The sequence below is a fragment of the Thrips palmi genome, unplaced genomic scaffold (genome assembly GCF_012932325.1).
Source record: "Thrips palmi isolate BJ-2018 unplaced genomic scaffold, TpBJ-2018v1 HiC_scaffold_19, whole genome shotgun sequence".
NCBI lineage: Eukaryota > Metazoa > Arthropoda > Insecta > Thysanoptera > Thripidae > Thrips > Thrips palmi.
This window is the reverse complement of record NW_023144628.1, coordinates 6,541,954-6,558,521: the sequence shown is the minus strand read 5'-3', so window position 1 is coordinate 6,558,521 and position 16,568 is coordinate 6,541,954. Positions and strand designations below refer to the sequence as shown.

Here is a 16,568-nt window from a genome sequence, read left to right as displayed (position 1 = left end):
ACGGGGCTGCTCCACGTCACGGACGGAGAGCGTCGCGGGTGGCGGCGGCAGGGAAGTCCCGGTTCACAGAGTAATTTTCGGCCCAAGTCGGTCGCTGGGAGCCGCGTGGACCACTCATCAGCTGTTGCGGGATGGGGGGTCCGCGGCGTGGCCGCCCAGAACTCGAGGACTTCCCTCCTACCTGGCGGCGAAGGCGGGGCGGCCGGTCCTCCCCCGCCGCCCGCGCCGCCCGCCCCGCCCCGCCCCCCCGCGGCGCGGAGCCGAGTGAGGGCAGGCCAGGGCCTGGCGGGCCTGGCGGCAAGCCTGGCGGGGCGCGGGGCGGCCAGGGCAGACCCAGCGGGCCAGTCTGCAGTCTGCGGGGAACCCGGGCGGCGCTCAGACACGACACAGTCGAGTGGAGGCAGAGAAGAGCCGCCGAGACGCGACGCGACGCAACACGAAGTCGGTCCACTGTTAGTCCGGCCGCGAGTTCGACGCCCACCCTCTCCCCGCCGCGGCATCAGTGCGACAGTGCCAGTGCGAGTGCAGTGCGTGCGTGCAGGATCTGACACTAGTCGGACAGCGCTAGCTGGGACCGCGCGACGACGAGCTGCTGCACGACGAGGCCGTCTACGAGGTAAATTCACTGCCTGCGGAGATTTTGCTGCGGTCGAGCTTGGCCGCGACCGGGAGACAATGACAAGCGCGCGCTGTGCGCGAAGCCCCAAACTTGCGACCTGCCCTGCCGAGCACGGGTAGCGCCATGGCAGCGCAGGGAAGTTCCACTTCCTCACCGGCCCGGCTCCCTTGGTGCGTTGGCGCGGCCAGGCGCGGCTCGGCTGGACTCGGGGCCCCGCTCCGCCCGGCTCGCCCCGTATCGGCTGTCCGTCCGTCGGTGACGTGTGGGACCGCGTCTTTGTCTCGGACAGCACTTTTCCTGCATCGCTGTCACCGCCGCCGCCGCCACCGCGGCAACACTCCGACCGGGTTGCCAACCGGACGGCGAAGCGACGCCGGCGAGGCGGCTGAAGCGCTGTACAGAAGGCACGTGCAACGTGCACTGCTCGCACTGCCCGGTGTTGGATGGCAGCGTTTAACTGAACGACGTAAAAAGTGCACGGCGCGCCCATACTGCACCGCCGGCAATGAAGCCTGCAATGAAGGCTAATGGGCCCTCGGAGTCGCGGAATCGATTGGCACTCAATGTTTTTCGTTGGACGCGGTTATGCAAATGAGCAACCTGCCGGCCGGCGGCGCGGCGCGGCAAGGCGCGTCCGCACGTGCAGAGTGGCGTTGCGCGCGCTGCGCTCGGCGTCCGCGCGCCGGCCGGCGGGGTCGCCGAGGTCAGCCCTAATCTCGGTGGGCAGAGCCAGGCAGAGCGGCAGGGCGGTGTCTGCCGGCCGGGATAAGACTCAAGCCTCGGCTCAGGATCGCCGGCAAAACAAACAGCAGGGCTACGACAACACGGACAACACTGCCGGCCTGCCGGGCCGGACGATGAACGTGTCAACGGGCATGGAAATGCACACGAGGTGGCGGATTGCCTGGGACTGCCGCCTTGCCGGTCCAGCCCGGTCCAGCCGGCACGGCGGCGTCCTCTTTGTCCTCTCGGCGGCCGGGCGGGCGTCACGTTGCCACCTTGCCGTGCCCGGCCGCCGGCCGGCGGGGCGGGCCAAAGCCGAAACGGTCGAAGAAAGTCAAGATGACTCGGCATGCTAATTAGCTTGATGACCCCGTCACCCAGCCCGGCCAGGCCCGGGCCGGCGTGTCAGTCTCCGACGGCCCTCCTGGCAGGCATCCTTATCACGTATCATTACACGAACGTGGGTTAAAGACCGTAACATGAGGACAGAAGCAGGTTTAATGGGTAAATTCCTTGTTAAACATCGTTCTGAAAGATTCCGCAGTCAAAGTCCAGAAGCACGAAGGATAACTTGTTTTATGAAGGATTCAAAAGTTACAAGTCGTACAAGTTACAAGAGCGCTTGATGGCTGATTCGTCGCTTTGTCTTCTTCGTGCTCGTCGCGCCTCGCGCACAGCATGAGACTCGCTGCACTGCGATCTCGTGCGTGCAGGTGCGAGAGAGACATCTGGAATCGGTCCGCCGGCCAGAGACGGGGCGGCACGGAGGCACGCGCGCTGTCCGTCGGTACCCGGGCTGACGCAACGGTCAAACCACGCGGCCGCCGCCCGGATCCGGAGAGGCGAGGTTCATCGGCCATCGTCCCAAAGCGGCTGGAAAAGTTTGTCAGGAAGCGTCCTTGGCCGCTTGGCCAGGTCGGTGATGTGCTCCACGATCAAGGACCAGTAGGTGATGGCGACGAAACAGGTTTCAGGATTAGCCGCCTGCTCGAACGCCCGTCCGTCGACGGCGTCCTCGCGTTGGCGTCGCGCTGCTCGTTCCCAATTTGTTGTTCTGGCCCTTGAGGAAGCCCTCGTGGTGGCAAAACGATAAAGGGCTGACCCATCCCATCCATCCGCACGCGCGGCCAGGCCACGCCGGCCGGCGAGTCCGCGATGCGTTATCGGCGCCTCTGCCTCTATCTCTCTCTTTCTCTCTCTGTCGCGCGCGCGCCCGGAAGCCGGCATTCAGCGCAGCGCGTCTTGGCGACGCATTACGAAAACGGGCGGCGTGACTTCGTACCGCCAAACAGGCTGCACGTGACGCGGGCGTGACTGCGACAGCGCGACAGTGTCGTGACGAATCGTGGACTATTGGCGCGTGCGACGAGGGAATTGGGGGCCTTGGGGGCCGGGCCGCCCTCCAGTGTCACGACGCCGCAGACTGGTTCCGAGAGTCGTTGTCGTCGCTCTGTCTCTCGCGCACTCGTGGGGCGTCCCGTGTGGGTGCGAGAGAGACAGCGACGAAAACGACTCTCGGAAACAGTCCGCCGCTGCCGTTCGAATTGCCGCGCCTCCGAGTCTTCGAGTGCCCAAGATAATTGTGCGCGTGCACTCGGGAACTGCGTACTGCGTCGTGGTGGTGCGGCGGTCCTCGCCGCCGTCAAGAACAGGCAAAACACTCGTCGTCTTATCGAATCCGGCTTGTGGCGGGGCGGGGCGGAGTTGCAAGCTGCGGCGCGTGTGCTCTCCACGCCGATTGCAGTGTGCCACACCTCCAAGTGCCTCGCCCCGAACTTGAATCCCACGCCGCGGGCGCGGGGGCCGCGACCCGCCTAACCGAACCCGCGGCAGCCAGACCGCCGCCGCGCTGTCTTCGCCGTCCCGTCTCCATTGTAGGCGTTCATCACTCTCGGGGCCGCGCACCTTTTTTCGGAGCCGCCACGCCGATGAGCGGCCCGGCCGCGTGTATTCGAAAGCGGCGGCTTAAGTCTTTAATAATAGTCCCGTGCCGTGCCCAACTCCGTGCAGGCCGTGCAGGCCGTGTTATCGGGCCGATAGCGGGGCAGCGAGGCAGCGAGCACAAGCACGCGGTGCAAAGGTTACTCGACACGGGTTCCGCTGAATAATTGTCGCCTCGGGGTCAGCGGGCCGGCCGGCCAGGCGGGCCGCCATGCAGGCCATGCAGTGCGTCAGCGCGTCAGCTGGTGCGGCAGCGCCGAGCAGCGCGGCCTGCATGCCGGCGTTCGTTAAATCGTCACACACGGGTGCGTACTCCGCGGGCCGGAAGACCGGTGGAGGCGGCCAAAACGGTGGACGCGTTTTGAGCTCCAGATTCGGTAAGCAGTGCTCGAACCAAACGTGCGACCCCACCAATGGATTCCTCGTTCGGAGAGCAATCTATTGGTGGGGTCACACGTGTGTTTCGAGTCCCACTGAGCGACTCGGAAGCTCAAAACGCGCCTGGGATTTTGACCGCCTCCACCGCCTTCTGACCCGCTGTGCTACCATTTTTCGCTCATGTGGGGCTGCCGCTGGCGGCTGCTGCCTGACGCGGTCCCCGCCGCGGGCGTGGTTCGGATCCGCGAGAACCGCATGTCACGGCCGCGGGCCGCGGGGTGCGTTCCACGACGCACTGCACAGCCCGCGCAGCGCAGCCTCAAGGGTGTTCTGCGGTCACAAAACGGTCCGCGTCGGAGCGGAGGTGGGAAAGTTTCGTGTGGTTTCCAGAGCACTGCAGAGCAGTAGCCCCGGGGCGCGGGAAGACCGCGTCGTCGGCGTCGCCGTCGGGGGCAACCGAGGCCGTTGCCGCCCCTGCCCCGGTCCCAGTGTCATCGACTCGGCTGCAGTGCGTTGGGCACCATTGGCAGTGCGTTGGCCGACATTACTGTGGATTACTGCTCGCCGCCCGGGGCCGCGGCCGCGTGGGTCAGACTGCCTGCCTGCCTGCCTGCCTGCCTGCCTGCCTGCCTGCCTGCCTGGCCGTCGGGTCGAGCGTGTTTCCCAGCGTGGTAGCATCTCTAGGTGCCGCCGCCCCGTACAGCCCCGCGCCGCCACGCCGGGGCCCAGGGTGGCGACTCGGGAGTGGCGACTCGGGAGATAGTGCTGGCCGTGGGCGTCAAGTCCGTGTTTTGCATGGGTGCCGCGGCTGGCCGGCAGGGCCTGCTTGATCTGGGTCATCGCGCAGGCCGGCCGCGCCGGCAGGCAATGAGTCGTGCACGATTAGGGAGGAGAGGAGGGACGTGTGCGTCTTCCGCCGCGCATCAACAAGACGGCGTGACATTGTGGCGAATAATATTGGCGAGGTACCACACTGGTGACTGATAAAATGCCCTGCTCCTCTGTTGCAGCCCGATGATGTCACCGACCGCCGCTGCACGCCGCTGCTGCCGCCGCCGCAGCTGCTAAGCGCGCCGTCAGGCAGCCCGCCAGGCCGGGCCTTACCGCCACTCCGCAGCGCGCCGCCACGCCGCCACGCCCGCCGCGCGGCCAGAGCGGAGCAGCGGAGCCGCGGAGCAAGCAGCCAGAGGACAGTGGACCGTGGAGTGTAGTGTAGTGAAAGTGAGACCGGTATGGAGTCCGTGATGCGCGAGGCGGTGGAGGCCCCCTCCGTCGCGGAGGTCCCCGCCGGCCCGACCCGCGTCAACGGCAGCCCCACCATCACCCTGTCGCACCTGCCCAAGCGCGAGCCCGTGGAGGTCAAGTTCCAGGACCTTAACTACACCGTCAGCCTCGGCTTCCGGAAAGGTGAGTGGACCAGCGCGCTGCAGCGCCACGGCGGCGCACGGCGGCCTGCCTGGAGGGAAGCCCCGGTGGCCGGCGCGCGCGCTCGCCCTGTTTTGGCGGCGGTCATTGCCGCGACCGCCAGTTTTACGGCGACGCGTAACCGGCTCGGTGCGCACGGACGGGTGCGAAGTTTGGCGGGCCGCCGCCGCCGCGGTGTCGTGTGTTGTGGCGGCCGCCAGCTCTGCCAGCCCCGCCCGCCTGCCTGCCTGCCTGCCGGACAAAGGGGGGCACCAAACAGGAGCGCGCCAGGACTGCCAGGACGGGGATCGGACGCGGAATTGGATGAGCGGTGGACGTCCACGACGGGGCTAGGCTGGGGCTAGGCTGGAGTGGGGACGCCGCGACCTAGCGGAATGAAACAGTTGATAGAGAGAGATGCGCGGGGCGACGCCTAACGTTAATTCGTAGCGAACGCAGTCGAGTTGTCAACAGGACTGCTGTCCACGCCGGCCGGCTCATTTGCACACAATGCGTAGACGCTCTCGGGGCGGGGGGGGGGGGGGCACACCATTAGCACAGCCGCGCCGCGCTGCAGTATGCGCCCTGCTTGTCCGGGCGAGTCGTTTTGCCGGCATCGCTTCGTCGTGCGCCACGTGTATCCGAGCGTGCCCCGCCCTACCCGGGTTCGAGTCCCGCCGGAGAGTGGTCCTCGCTTTTCGCGTCCCTCTTTGTACGCTAACGACCGGACCGCCGCTCTCTCGGGAGAAACTGAACGGACTGAGCTGCGCGGCCGGCAAAGAAAGGGGGGGGGGGCGTATCGGGGGCCGTACCGGGCCACAGTGGGCCGGAAGACCGGCGCAGGCGACCAAAACTCTAGGCGCATTTTGAGATCCATCGGCCCACTGTGCGGACAACCCGATTCCCGTCACGGCAGTCACGGCGTGCCTCCCGGCCGTGCTTTGCACGCTTTGCATCGCGCTCCTCGTCACGGACGCCAAAGCCTCACGCCGCGCACGTACTCGTGCAGCACCTCAATGGAGCGGATGACGTCACGGGCCGCCGCGCTGCTGAACAAGGAAGCCCTCCGGCTCGTCGTCGGCAGGACGGCGGCGTCGCGCGGTGTCCGCGACTCTGTGTGGGTGCGAGCGCTTCGAAGGACGCGCGCGTGTGTGTGTGTGTGTGTGCGAGCGGGCTGACTGGACGCACTGCCGCCCCCCGCGCTCCGCAGAGCCCCAGGCAGTGATGCAGAGGGGTCGCCGTCGCCGTCGTGTTTGAGATTCACACGGTTTATCGGTGTGCTCAGCGTTGTTTCGCAGCGCGCAGCGGCGGCGCGCTCGATTATTTGTCTTCGAAGTTTTTTGTTGTTGTTGTTGCTCGGCGGTCGCCTCGGCGGGCCGCGCGGGCCGCGCTCTGCTTCGGTCACTTTCTCCTTCGTTCGGCCACTCGGCCTGCCTCCTCCTCGGCCAGCTGGAGGCTGGAAGGCTGGAGCTGGAGCCTGGAGCTGGACAATGAGCCGCCGGCCCCGGCACGGCCCCGCCACCGCCGAGGCGGTGCTTTTAAATCCGGTACGAGTGGCGCTGTTCCAAGAGGCCGCAGAGCCTGGTGCAGTGACGGAGCGGCGCTAAGCCCCTCCGCGACACTCGTAAAGACCACTGCCGATCTGCCCCTTCGCCTGGCCATTCGAACCCAACTTGTGACCCCACCAATAGATTGCTCTCCGTACCAGGAATCCATTGGTGGGGTCACACGTTCGGTTCGAGTCCCGTTTAGCGACTCTGGAGCTCAAAACGCGCCTAGGGTTTTGGCCGCCTCCACCGGTCTTCTGGCCCACTGTGCGGCGTGCTCGGCCGCTCGGCTGGGCGCGCTGCCGGCGGCCAATCCCGGCCCCGCGTTGAGTCATGTGTTTGCGGTGAGACGCGGCCCGGCCGGCACAGCCAGCGCGACCAGCGCGGCCCGCCTCCTGGTGTCCGCAAACACTGGCCAGGCTCTCCCTATCTCGTGTGAAGGGACCCGCCGCCGAAAGGGCGCGAACAGTCTCGTCGATGTCACGTGACGTGTGGGCGGCGTCTGGGCAGAATCTTGTCCGTGTGGCGGGGAGCGGGAAGGGGAATTCCGCTGCAACAATTTAAGATTGGCGTCGTTTTGCGTTTTGATCGACTGCTGTACACTCCGCTGCACGCATTCCACGCTCCGAATGGCGAATCGCTCGGCCGGCCATTATTGACCGTAATGGTTTAATGTGTTGTTGACTGTGCCGGCCAACACGCGGAAGGTTGAGTAACGTGTTGACGGCGTCCTTCCCTTCCCTTCCCCGCGCGGCGCGGCGCGGTGCGGGGCTGCAGCATGCTGACGAAAGCCCCCTGCACCGCCCGGCCCGTCCGGCCGCAGCATCGCGCGCCCGCCGCCTGTAGCGATCTGCCGCTCTGTCTCTCTCGCGCCCTGACCGGCAGCCCCGTGGGTGCGAGAGAGACAGAGCGACGAAAACGACTCTTCTGAATCGCTCGGCTGATCGGTCCCTTCTTTAATGCGTGTTGCAGGCCAGAAAAAAATCATCCACGATGTCAACGGACGGTTCTGCCCCAGTCAGCTCATCGCCATCATGGGCCCCTCCGGGGCCGGCAAGTCGACGCTGCTGGACATCTTGTCCGGCTACAGGTGAAGAAGAAAACACGTCGGAAACGTCTGAGCCGAGCCCGTCTGGCTGGAGCGCCCTGTGGTAACTCTTGGCTCGATTGTTGTCCAGGTTAACGGGCGTGTCCGGCGACGTGATGGTGAACGGCAGGCCGAGGAACCTGGACCGGTTCAGGCGCATGTCGTGCTACATCCAGCAGGACGACAGGCTGCACGCGCTGCTCACGGTGCAGGAGAACATGTCCCTGGCGGCGCGGCTCAAGCTGGGCTCCATCCCCCGGACCGAGCACCAGCCCATCGTAAGTACGCCGAAACGGAAAAAACGACTCGATTGAGCGATTCGAACCCCCGCTCACCCGGCGCGGCCGTCTCCCCGACAGATCGACGAGATCCTCAACACGCTGGGCCTGAAGCACCACTCCGAGACGCGGACGGGGCGGCTGTCCGGCGGCCAGAAGAAGCGCCTCTCCATCGCGCTGGAGCTCATCAACAACCCCCTCCTCATGTTCCTGGACGAGCCCACCACGTGAGTATACCCTCCGTGCATTTTTTTTCGCCACCGGCGTTCGGATTCCAACCCACGCTGGTCTCGGCGGCTGAGGCCGTGGGTCCAGGGCCGCTTGACTGTCGCGACACGTGTACCCAGCTGTCGTAAGTCTGTCGACCAAACACTGACGTCTCTGCACGTCCAGCAGTTTGCAGCCCTCGTTACTGTCTGCACGGTGCCTGCGCTTGCGCTGCGCCTGGACGGCCTGGACCGCCGCAGCATTGTCTTGTTCTTGCCGCCACCCGGCAGGGTCAAGGTCGGGGGCCGCGCTTAAATCACTTACAGTGCCGCGCGGTGATTACAATGTCCGAGCGGGAATTACCACCTCCTGGACGCGTTTTGAGCTCCAGAGTCGCTGATGGGACTCGACCCGAACATGTGACCCCACCAATGGCTTGCTCTCCGAACGAGGAATCCATTGGTGGGGTCACACGTTCGGTTCGACTCCTGCTTAACGATTCTAAAGCTCAAAACGCATCTAGAATTTTGGCCGTCCCCACAGGTCTTCTGGCCTATAGTGTGCTGCCCTCCGCTAATTGTCCTCTCTGCCCGGCAGCGGCCTGGACTCTTCCTCCACCTCGCAGTGCGTGAACCTGCTCAAGCTGCTGGCCATGCAGGGCCGCACCATCGTCTGCACCATCCACCAGCCCTCAGCCTCGCTCTTCGACCAGTTCGACCACGTCTACGTGCTGGCGCGCGGCCGCTGCCTGTACCAGGGCGCCACCAAGCAGATCGTGCCCTACCTCGCCACCATCGGCGTGCCCTGCCCGCTGTTCCACAACCCGGCCGACTTCGGTGAGCCTGGTGGAGCCATGGTGCAGCGGAGAGTGCACACGCGCTGCTGCGCGCTGGCTTGTTGACTGTTTACGTCCACGTTCGCATGGAGACGCGCGGGCGCGGCGCGGACGTCAGCACAAATTTGCCCGGTGGCTCGGTGCCACGTTATTTTATTGGCTACCTCCTCGGCGAGCAACACTTGGAACAATTGGCGAATAGAGAAAAAAAACGAAGTGTAAACCCACGACTGTCCCAAAGCTAATGGCCTTTTTTGTGTGCGCTTGCAGTGATCGAGCTGGCGTGCGGCGAGCACGGCGAGGACAAGATCGACATGCTGGTGGCCGGCACGGAGAACGGCAAGAGCAGCCGCTGGTTCGAGAACCACAACGAGGTGGTCGTCGAGAGGCGGAAGTCCGAAGGTGAGTTTGGCTCGCCGATTGCTGATTGCCCGTTTGCGTTGGAGTGACGGGCCGTGCGGCCGCCGCTTCGCCGCTTCGCCGCTTCCAGCACCTCATTCTCGGAGGCGGGCCGGCGGGCCATACGCTCGACGATGAAACGACGTGGACTTTGGCGCCTCGGTGGCCGCGGGGGTGACGTCATCGCATCGAGGCCCGGGTGCAGGCCGACGCCGTACCTGGAAACTGATGGTTAGGGTGCGGCCGCGCGCCCGCCACGTGGCTGACGCGTGTGTCATTAGCCCGGCGCGGCCCGGCGCGGCGGAGCGCCGCGAGGGTAGGCCGCCGCGGTACGCTGCTGTACCGCGGGAGCGGCGGCTCTCCCGGCGCTCTGCCGCCCTGCAGGCCGGGACGCTGTACTGCGACAAACGCTGACGCCACTGTTTTGCCTCGCAGCGCGGCGCCTGTCGGTGGAGCTGCTGCCCAACATGCTGGAGATGGCCGAGCTCAACACGGCGCTGCAGGACGTGACCACCATGCGGCAGGTCGGCGTGCTGCTCAACCGGGGCTACATCAAGATCAAGCGAGACCAGGTGAGGGGACGGCGGTGCGGTGCCGCGGCGCACAGTGGGTCAGAAATCTAGACGCGTTTTGAGCTCCAGAGTCGCTAAACAGGACTCGAACCGAACGTGTGGCCCCACCAATAGAGTCGTCGTTCGGAGAGCAATCCATTGGTGGGGTCACCCGATCGGTTCGAGCCCCATTCAGCGACTCTGGGGCTCGGAACGCGTCCGGGGTTTTCGACCGCCTCCACCGGTCTTCTGGCCGGCGTGTGCGGCGCCCTGCTCGGGTTTCGGCGATTGGCGGCGAGGCGCGAGGCGAGGCGACATGCGAGGCGCGTCGTGGCCGCGGTCAGCACATCGCGTCGCGCCACCGAAAGCCACCGCGCTGAGCTTTCAGCGCTCTCAGCGCTCCGCGGCTGACCACGCATGTCGGCGGGTCATGCTAGGCTCACATGGGCCTATCAGAATGAAGACTCGCGGGGAAAAAAGGAAAAAAGTTTCTTTTCGGCGCTGACAACGTCTTTTCTCCCCGCAGACCATGACCCACATGAGGCTGCTCGTGAACGTTATCGTCGGCGTGCTGCTCGGCATCCTGTTCTGGCAGAGCGGCGATGAGGGCTCCAGAGTGCTGGACAACTGGAACCTGCTGTTCGCCATCCTCGTGCACCACATGATGACCACCATGATGCTCACCGTTCTCACCTGTACGCCCCAATCAGTTTCGAAGTACCGCCTGGTCAAAATTTAAAACGTGTGCTTAATCGTGATCTTGTTTCGGTTTTCCAGTCCCCACCGAAATGCAGATTCTACGGAAAGAACACTTCAACAGATGGTACTCGCTCAAGTCGTACTACATGTCAATCAACATTCTGGAACTGCCGATATCGGTGAGTGTGGCCCGAGGTTCGCCACATGCGAACGCAGCGACTGTGATTTAGTGTGATGTGATGAAAATTTGTTTGTTCCTCGCAGGTCATTTGCTGCACGGCCTTCACCATCATCGTGTACTTAATGAGCGCGCAGCCGCTGGAGTGGGTGCGCTTCGGGGTGTTCCTGGGCATCAGCATCCTGGTGGTGCTGGTGGCACAGACCTTCGGCCTGCTCGTAGGCGCCGTGTTCAGCGTCGTGGTACGTCCTGGTGTCTTCTGGCACACTGTGCGCGCACCGCACGATGTCTTTGCCCAAACTGATTTGTCATGTCTCTGTCGAGCAGAACGGCACCTTCCTGGCGCCCACGCTGTCGGTGCCCATGATGATGTTCGCCGGCTTCGGCGTCAGCCTGCGCGACATGCCCGCCTACCTCAAGTGGGGCACGTACGTGTCCTACCTGCGCTACGGTCTCGAGGGCTACGTCGGCTCCATCTACGGCCGCAACCGCACCACGCTGGGGTGCACGTCCAGCATGGAGTTCGTAAGTAACGACTGACTTGGGCACAGTCACTGTGTGACGTCCAGGGTCAAAGTCACGGGACAGTGCCTTACTGAATCCTCTGCCCTCTGCAGCACTACTGCCACTACAAGTACCCCACCAAGTTCCTCACGGAGATCGCCAACATGGACGGCAACATGTACAACGTGGACCTGATCGTGCTGGCCGGCATCCTGGTGCTGCTGCGGCTCGTGGCGTACCCGGTGCTGCGGTGGAAGCTGTTCGCCATGCGATGAGTGCCTGCAGGTGCCTGCGCCCCGCGCCCCGCCTCCGCCCGCCCCGCCGCCACCCAGGCCGCCATCCAGGCCGCCCCCGGGCCGCGTGGCCGAGTGGCCGCCGCTAGAAAGTGGAAGTGGTGCCTGCGTCGTCCGGCCGGCCCGCCCCCTTTTCCCCGTTCTCCCCGTCCCCGGGCCCAGCGCGGCGCAGCGCAGCGCATCCCAGCGCCCCCACGACGCGCCGAATTTGCCAGAACTGTCGGGCCGTGCGCCGTGGCGTGCATGCCGTGGCGTGCAGTCCGTGGCAACCTGCGGCTGCGGGCCCCGCCCACTAGCCCCGCCCGCTCGGGCCGCGACGTCGCAGCCAAAGTTACCTGATTGGTGGTTGCCCTTGCTGCCGCCACCTGGCGATGGACTTGCCCGCACCACCGAGCCGCATGGGGTTGGCTCTCTGCAGAGCTCGAAGAAGCGCTCACACTTTTTATTGTTTACGTGTCCAGAGACACGGCCATCCTCCATGTAAATTTAGTTTTCACTCCCATCTTATGTTTCTTCCCTTGTGTCCATGTGCCTCTTCAGCTGGCTCTTCAGTGGCTTTTGCTAGTGATGGGGTCGCCAAGTTATATTTATAAGGAAAACGTTGTATTTATTTAATTTATGCCTGGTCCTCTCGGGTGGTACGATTATTTGTGCACTTGCTTTGCATGTCCAGTGCGATGGCAGGACCATTTTCATCAAGCCATTTCGAAAAAAAAAGGTAAAGATTTTCTTGCACTGAACGTGTTAACTGCGATTAGATCGCAACTAGCTCGCGGCTAACCGCGAATCTGTCTGTGATGTCCCTATCGTGCGCGTAGACCTAGGATCCACGTGACATGTGAGTCCTTATTTAATATTTGATTATTTATTAATTAATTGATTGATTGAGCTTTTTTTTTTGCAAATAGACTTCAATTTAGTAGCATCACGTTCCAATCATGTATATTCTGTAGGTATATTTTAAATGAGATTGGAGAGTACCGAAATGAATCTGTTTAGGGAAGGGCTGTTTAGGACCTCAGCAGGATTGGACCAAACCACCTGTCTCGTTACTTTCCCATGTAGCATCAGACCAGTGTGAAAGCCAAGACCAACCATTCTTTCTAGTGACTCCATGTAAATTTTGTCATAATGAACATTTGCTCAATGGTAGAGTTACGGTTTTATTATAGAAACATACTTTTATCTTGTCACATGCAAGTGCGTCGTGTGGCGTCGCTGTGCCTTTGTTAAACCGTTATAGGTGTACTTGTCATAAATAAATGAGTGTCTCTTGCATCGATTTGCCTGGTTTTCTTCACGACGATCAGTGTAGATGGCGCCGCACGCGGCGGGGTCGCGCCAAAGCAGCCGCCGTCCGGCAGGTCCGGCACACCGTAAGCAGGATGGCGATGGCCGCGACGACGGCGGAGGGCAGCGCCGTCCCGGCCGTCCTGGGCGCGCGGCTGCCGGCCGGCCGGTCGGGGTCGTCGGGGTCCACGCTGGGGTCGGGCCAGGTGGCGCAGAAGACGGGCCAGTCCACCGTGCGCAGCGCGGCGACGTCCACGTGGCTCTGCACCAGCACGTCCACGACGTGGCGGCTCGCCGTCCAGCTGAGCCCCGGCACGCGGCTCATGATCCAGACGCGCTCTGCAGCACGGTACGACACTGTCAACGATCCGCACATGGACCAGGCAGACGCGGAGCGCGGTGCAGGCACAGTGGGCCAAAAGACCGGTGGACGCGGCCAAAGCTCTAGGCGCGTTTTGAGCTCCAGAGTGGCGCAAAACGCGTCCAGAGTTTTGGCCGCCTCCACCGGTCTGTTGGCCCACTGCGGCAGGCCTACCTTCTCTCGGCCCCGAGCAGCTGTACACCACGGCGAAGCTCTCGTAGTCGGTGTCGAGGACCCAGTAGGTTTTGAACGAGTCTGCAAGCACAAGAACAAGGGCTGCACTGGGAGGCTCTGCGCACCGATGCAGGCAGTCGCGCTACGGTTTACCAGAGCTGAGCTGACCGAAAGGCATGGGCTCCACGACAGTGAACTTGCCCTCGAACGGGATGTCCTGCGATAACCGGTATGGTATGACGTTCAGGGCGCCGGGGGACCTGTGCACAACGAGTTAACGTTTACGGCCAGCTGCCGCGCGGACGCCCCCGCCGGGCTGTGAGTGCGACAGAGACAGGACTTTCGTGGATTAGTCTGCAGGCCTACCTCTTGTACTGGATGATGTCCAAATGAACGTCGTGCGATCCAACATTATTGTCCCAACTCAGCAAGTGCTTGGCGCAGAAACCCGTGTCCGATTTGGTCGCCGTCTGCTCCATGACGAACCAGTATCCTAAAAACTGCGAAACGCCGACAGAAATGACGCGCGGAATCGAAAGACGGAGCGGCGGCGACCCGCAGGGAAGACCGTGGGGGAACTGACCCTCTCGGCGTCGAAGGGCGCCTTGGCGGGAATCCAGTCCAGGCAGCGCGGCGAAGGGCACGACATCGACGACGTGACCTCGCGGTGGAGGCCCTGCAGGTCGTGCCGAGCCAGGGTGTCCCTCAGCTCGCTCCACGGTACGGAGTCCACCAAGGGATACCGCGACAGGAGTATCGTGTACACTGGGCATTACGAAAGTATGAATGTCCGCCACTAAAACCCAACCCACAGTGGGCCAGGAGACCGGTGGAGGCGGCCAAAACCCTAGACGCGTTTAGAGCTTTAGAATAGCTAATCGGGACTCGAACCGAACGTGTGACCCCACCAATGGGTTGCTCTCCGTACGAGCAATCCATTGGTGGGGGCCACACGCTCGGTTCCAGTCCCATTCAGCGACTCTGGAGCTCAAAACGCGTGTAGGGTTTTGGCCGCCGGTCTTCTGGCCCACTGTGCTATCCCTCTCGCTGCTGCGCTGCTGCGCGACTTACTCTCCACGGCTCTGTTCAAGTTGCTCCTCATTAAGGTGTGGTTGCAGACCGCGACGAGCGCCCACGATTGGTAGTCGACGCCGAGGACGTCGAAGCGCACTGTCGACGAGGCTGCGCGCGGCGTGCGGGAAGGTCAAGGGTTCGATCACCGACGGGGCGCAAAAATCGAAACATCGTGCAATACGGCGCCTCGCAGTGGGCCAGGGGACTGGCGCAGGCGGCCAAAACTCTAGACGCGTTTTGAGCTCTAGAGTCGCTAAATGGGACTCGAACCGAACGTGAGACTCCACTAAAGGAATTCTTGTTTGGAGTACAATTCATGGGTGTGGTCGCACGTTCGGTTTGAGCCCCATTTAGCGACTCTGGAGCTCAAAATCCACCTCCACCGGTCTTCTGGCAAATCCACTACGCGGCGGCTCACCCCCTTCCAGCCGTTGCTGGATGCTGAAGTGGCCGTCGCCGGCCAGCGGGTCGTCGGGGCGCGCCTCCAGGGTGGGCAGGCGCCGGGGGCTCTGGTTCTGGTCCTTGCTCGGGACTTCCCGCTGCAGGAACACGCTGTCGTTGGGCGCGGGCGTGAGCAGCCACTTGGTGCAGCTCGGCATGGCGGTCTGCGGAGGGTCCTTGGACAGGATCATGAGCTGGTGCCACCACCCTGCGAACTGAATGCGACGCTGCGACACTGTCTCCTGGCCATGGCCATGGTTCGCCTGGATTCCTGGATAGGGATTCGCTCACTTGGCGTAGGTCCAGGTACTGCGCGGTGGGTCCGACCGGCGGGCACGTGTCGGGAATGCAGCCCTTGTTGTCGGTGGCAGTGAGCTCGTCGCGAGTCAAGCTGAAGCTTCTGAGCAGCACGGCGTCCACGGCCTCGGCCACGCGGCTCGGCAGCACGTAGTCGCGGCTCAGCACCCGCACCGCCGCCGGCTCTGGAACAGGATCACGGCGTGCGAGACGGCGCACAGTGGGTCAGAAGACCGGTAGAGGCGGTCCAAATCCTGGACACGTTTTGAGCTTCCAAGGCGCTAAATGGGACGCTACTCATCCGTCACCCGACGCCCCCAAGGCGCCTTACCGCTCGCGAGCACGGTGCAGGTGTGCACGATGGCGTAGGTGAGGTAGTCCGTGTCCAGGATCGAGTAGGTCTCCAGCCCCACCACGCGCGGCCGCCGGATCAACACTTGTGCTGTGGCCACGCTCTGCACCCTGCCCTGGATCGCCCGGTACGTTGCCGTGCTGCAACACGGACGACGTCAACCACCGCCTACTCCTGGCCCGCGTGCCGCGAGCTGCAGCATGACTGGCGTACGCTGGCGTACCTCAAGTCGTAGTCCTTCTCGAAGTACGTGACGGCGCCGCTGGCGGTGGCGAACACGTGCGTGCTACAGTTGCGAGGGTTGCCGCTGGCGTAGACTTCGTGCCAGCTGCCGGCGTACTGCGCAGCAGTGCACAGCAAGTAGGCAATAGGCAAGACGAGACCACCGCGACAACGGGACGCGCGAGAAACCGTCGCGCTGCCTCACCTCCTCCATGTCGAAGTCCTCCATGACGACCAGCGAGTTGGCGTCGAAGTCGCAGCGGCCCACTGGCGGTGCCAGCTTGCTACTCGCGGGGCCGTCGTTGGCCGGCAGCGGGCAGAGCTCCTCGTAGAACGTCAAGTTGGGTGAGACGAGCAGAGGGAGGATCGCGAAGCACGCCGTTCGCAGGAACGCCATGGCTGGCCGGGCTGGCCATGGCGAGGGTGGCCGTGGGCGACACCCCTCCGCGAGCATGACGCGTTTGGTGGCCATGGTGGCCGTGGCGCGCATGCTGGCCGTGGCGCGCGCCCCCGCCATGTGTCGCGCTCTTCCTGCCGCTCTGTCTCTCTCGCGCCCTTACGAAGAGACCAATGAGTGAGACAGAGACAGAGCGACAAACCGATTCTTCTGTTTACCCGGCCCTGCGCGCCCCGTGATAAACCAATGTGTAATTGCAGTATTTGCGATAGTGCGGATGTTATCGCGCGGCTGGTCTCCACCCGCATTCCGCATCC

General features: G+C 63.6%; 2 protein-coding genes across 2 annotated transcripts; one reads left to right on the top strand and one right to left on the bottom strand.

Annotated features, from left to right (window-relative positions):
• The first annotated feature begins 335 nt into the window (after positions 1 to 335).
• LOC117646113 (ATP-binding cassette sub-family G member 4) lies at positions 336 to 12,925 on the top strand. The gene is made up of 13 exons (XM_034386827.1): positions 336 to 616; positions 4,672 to 5,068; positions 7,585 to 7,702; positions 7,791 to 7,977; positions 8,059 to 8,204; positions 8,782 to 9,020; positions 9,290 to 9,421; positions 9,854 to 9,990; positions 10,496 to 10,664; positions 10,747 to 10,847; positions 10,933 to 11,088; positions 11,174 to 11,371; positions 11,464 to 12,925. Exons 2-13 carry the CDS (start codon positions 4,894 to 4,896, stop codon positions 11,623 to 11,625), a joined length of 1,920 nt encoding a protein of 639 aa, XP_034242718.1. The 5' UTR covers positions 336 to 616; positions 4,672 to 4,893; the 3' UTR covers positions 11,626 to 12,925.
• On the bottom strand, positions 12,148 to 16,328 carry LOC117646280. Its single transcript, XM_034387122.1, has 12 exons — positions 16,060 to 16,328; positions 15,856 to 15,971; positions 15,612 to 15,772; positions 15,275 to 15,465; positions 14,961 to 15,198; positions 14,540 to 14,650; positions 14,052 to 14,233; positions 13,835 to 13,968; positions 13,622 to 13,728; positions 13,469 to 13,549; positions 13,097 to 13,272; positions 12,148 to 12,204 (listed from the first exon to the last, which is right to left on the bottom strand). The coding sequence occupies exons 1-12, from the start codon at positions 16,324 to 16,326 to the stop codon at positions 12,148 to 12,150; spliced, it is 1,821 nt and encodes a 606-aa protein (XP_034243013.1). The 5' UTR covers positions 16,327 to 16,328.
• Between the last annotated feature and the right edge of the window lie 240 nt (positions 16,329 to 16,568).

Coding starts and splice junctions, on each gene's coding strand:
- LOC117646113 (XM_034386827.1), top strand. CDS start 4,894: ATGGAGTCCGTGATGCGCGAGGCGGTGGAGGCCCCCTCCGTCGCGGAG. Junction 9,021..9,289: donor CCACAACCCGGCCGACTTCG/GTGAGCCTGGTG, acceptor GTGCGCTTGCAG/TGATCGAGCTGGCGTGCGGC. Junction 9,422..9,853: donor CGAGAGGCGGAAGTCCGAAG/GTGAGTTTGGCT, acceptor TTTGCCTCGCAG/CGCGGCGCCTGTCGGTGGAG.
- LOC117646280 (XM_034387122.1), bottom strand. CDS start 16,326: ATGGCCACCAAACGCGTCATGCTCGCGGAGGGGTGTCGCCCACGGCCA. Junction 13,969..14,051: donor CGCCCTTCGACGCCGAGAGG/GTCAGTTCCCCC, acceptor GGCGTTTCGCAG/TTTTTAGGATACTGGTTCGT. Junction 12,205..13,096: donor CCGACGACCCCGACCGGCCG/GCCGGCAGCCGC, acceptor CCCCATCACTAG/CAAAAGCCACTGAAGAGCCA.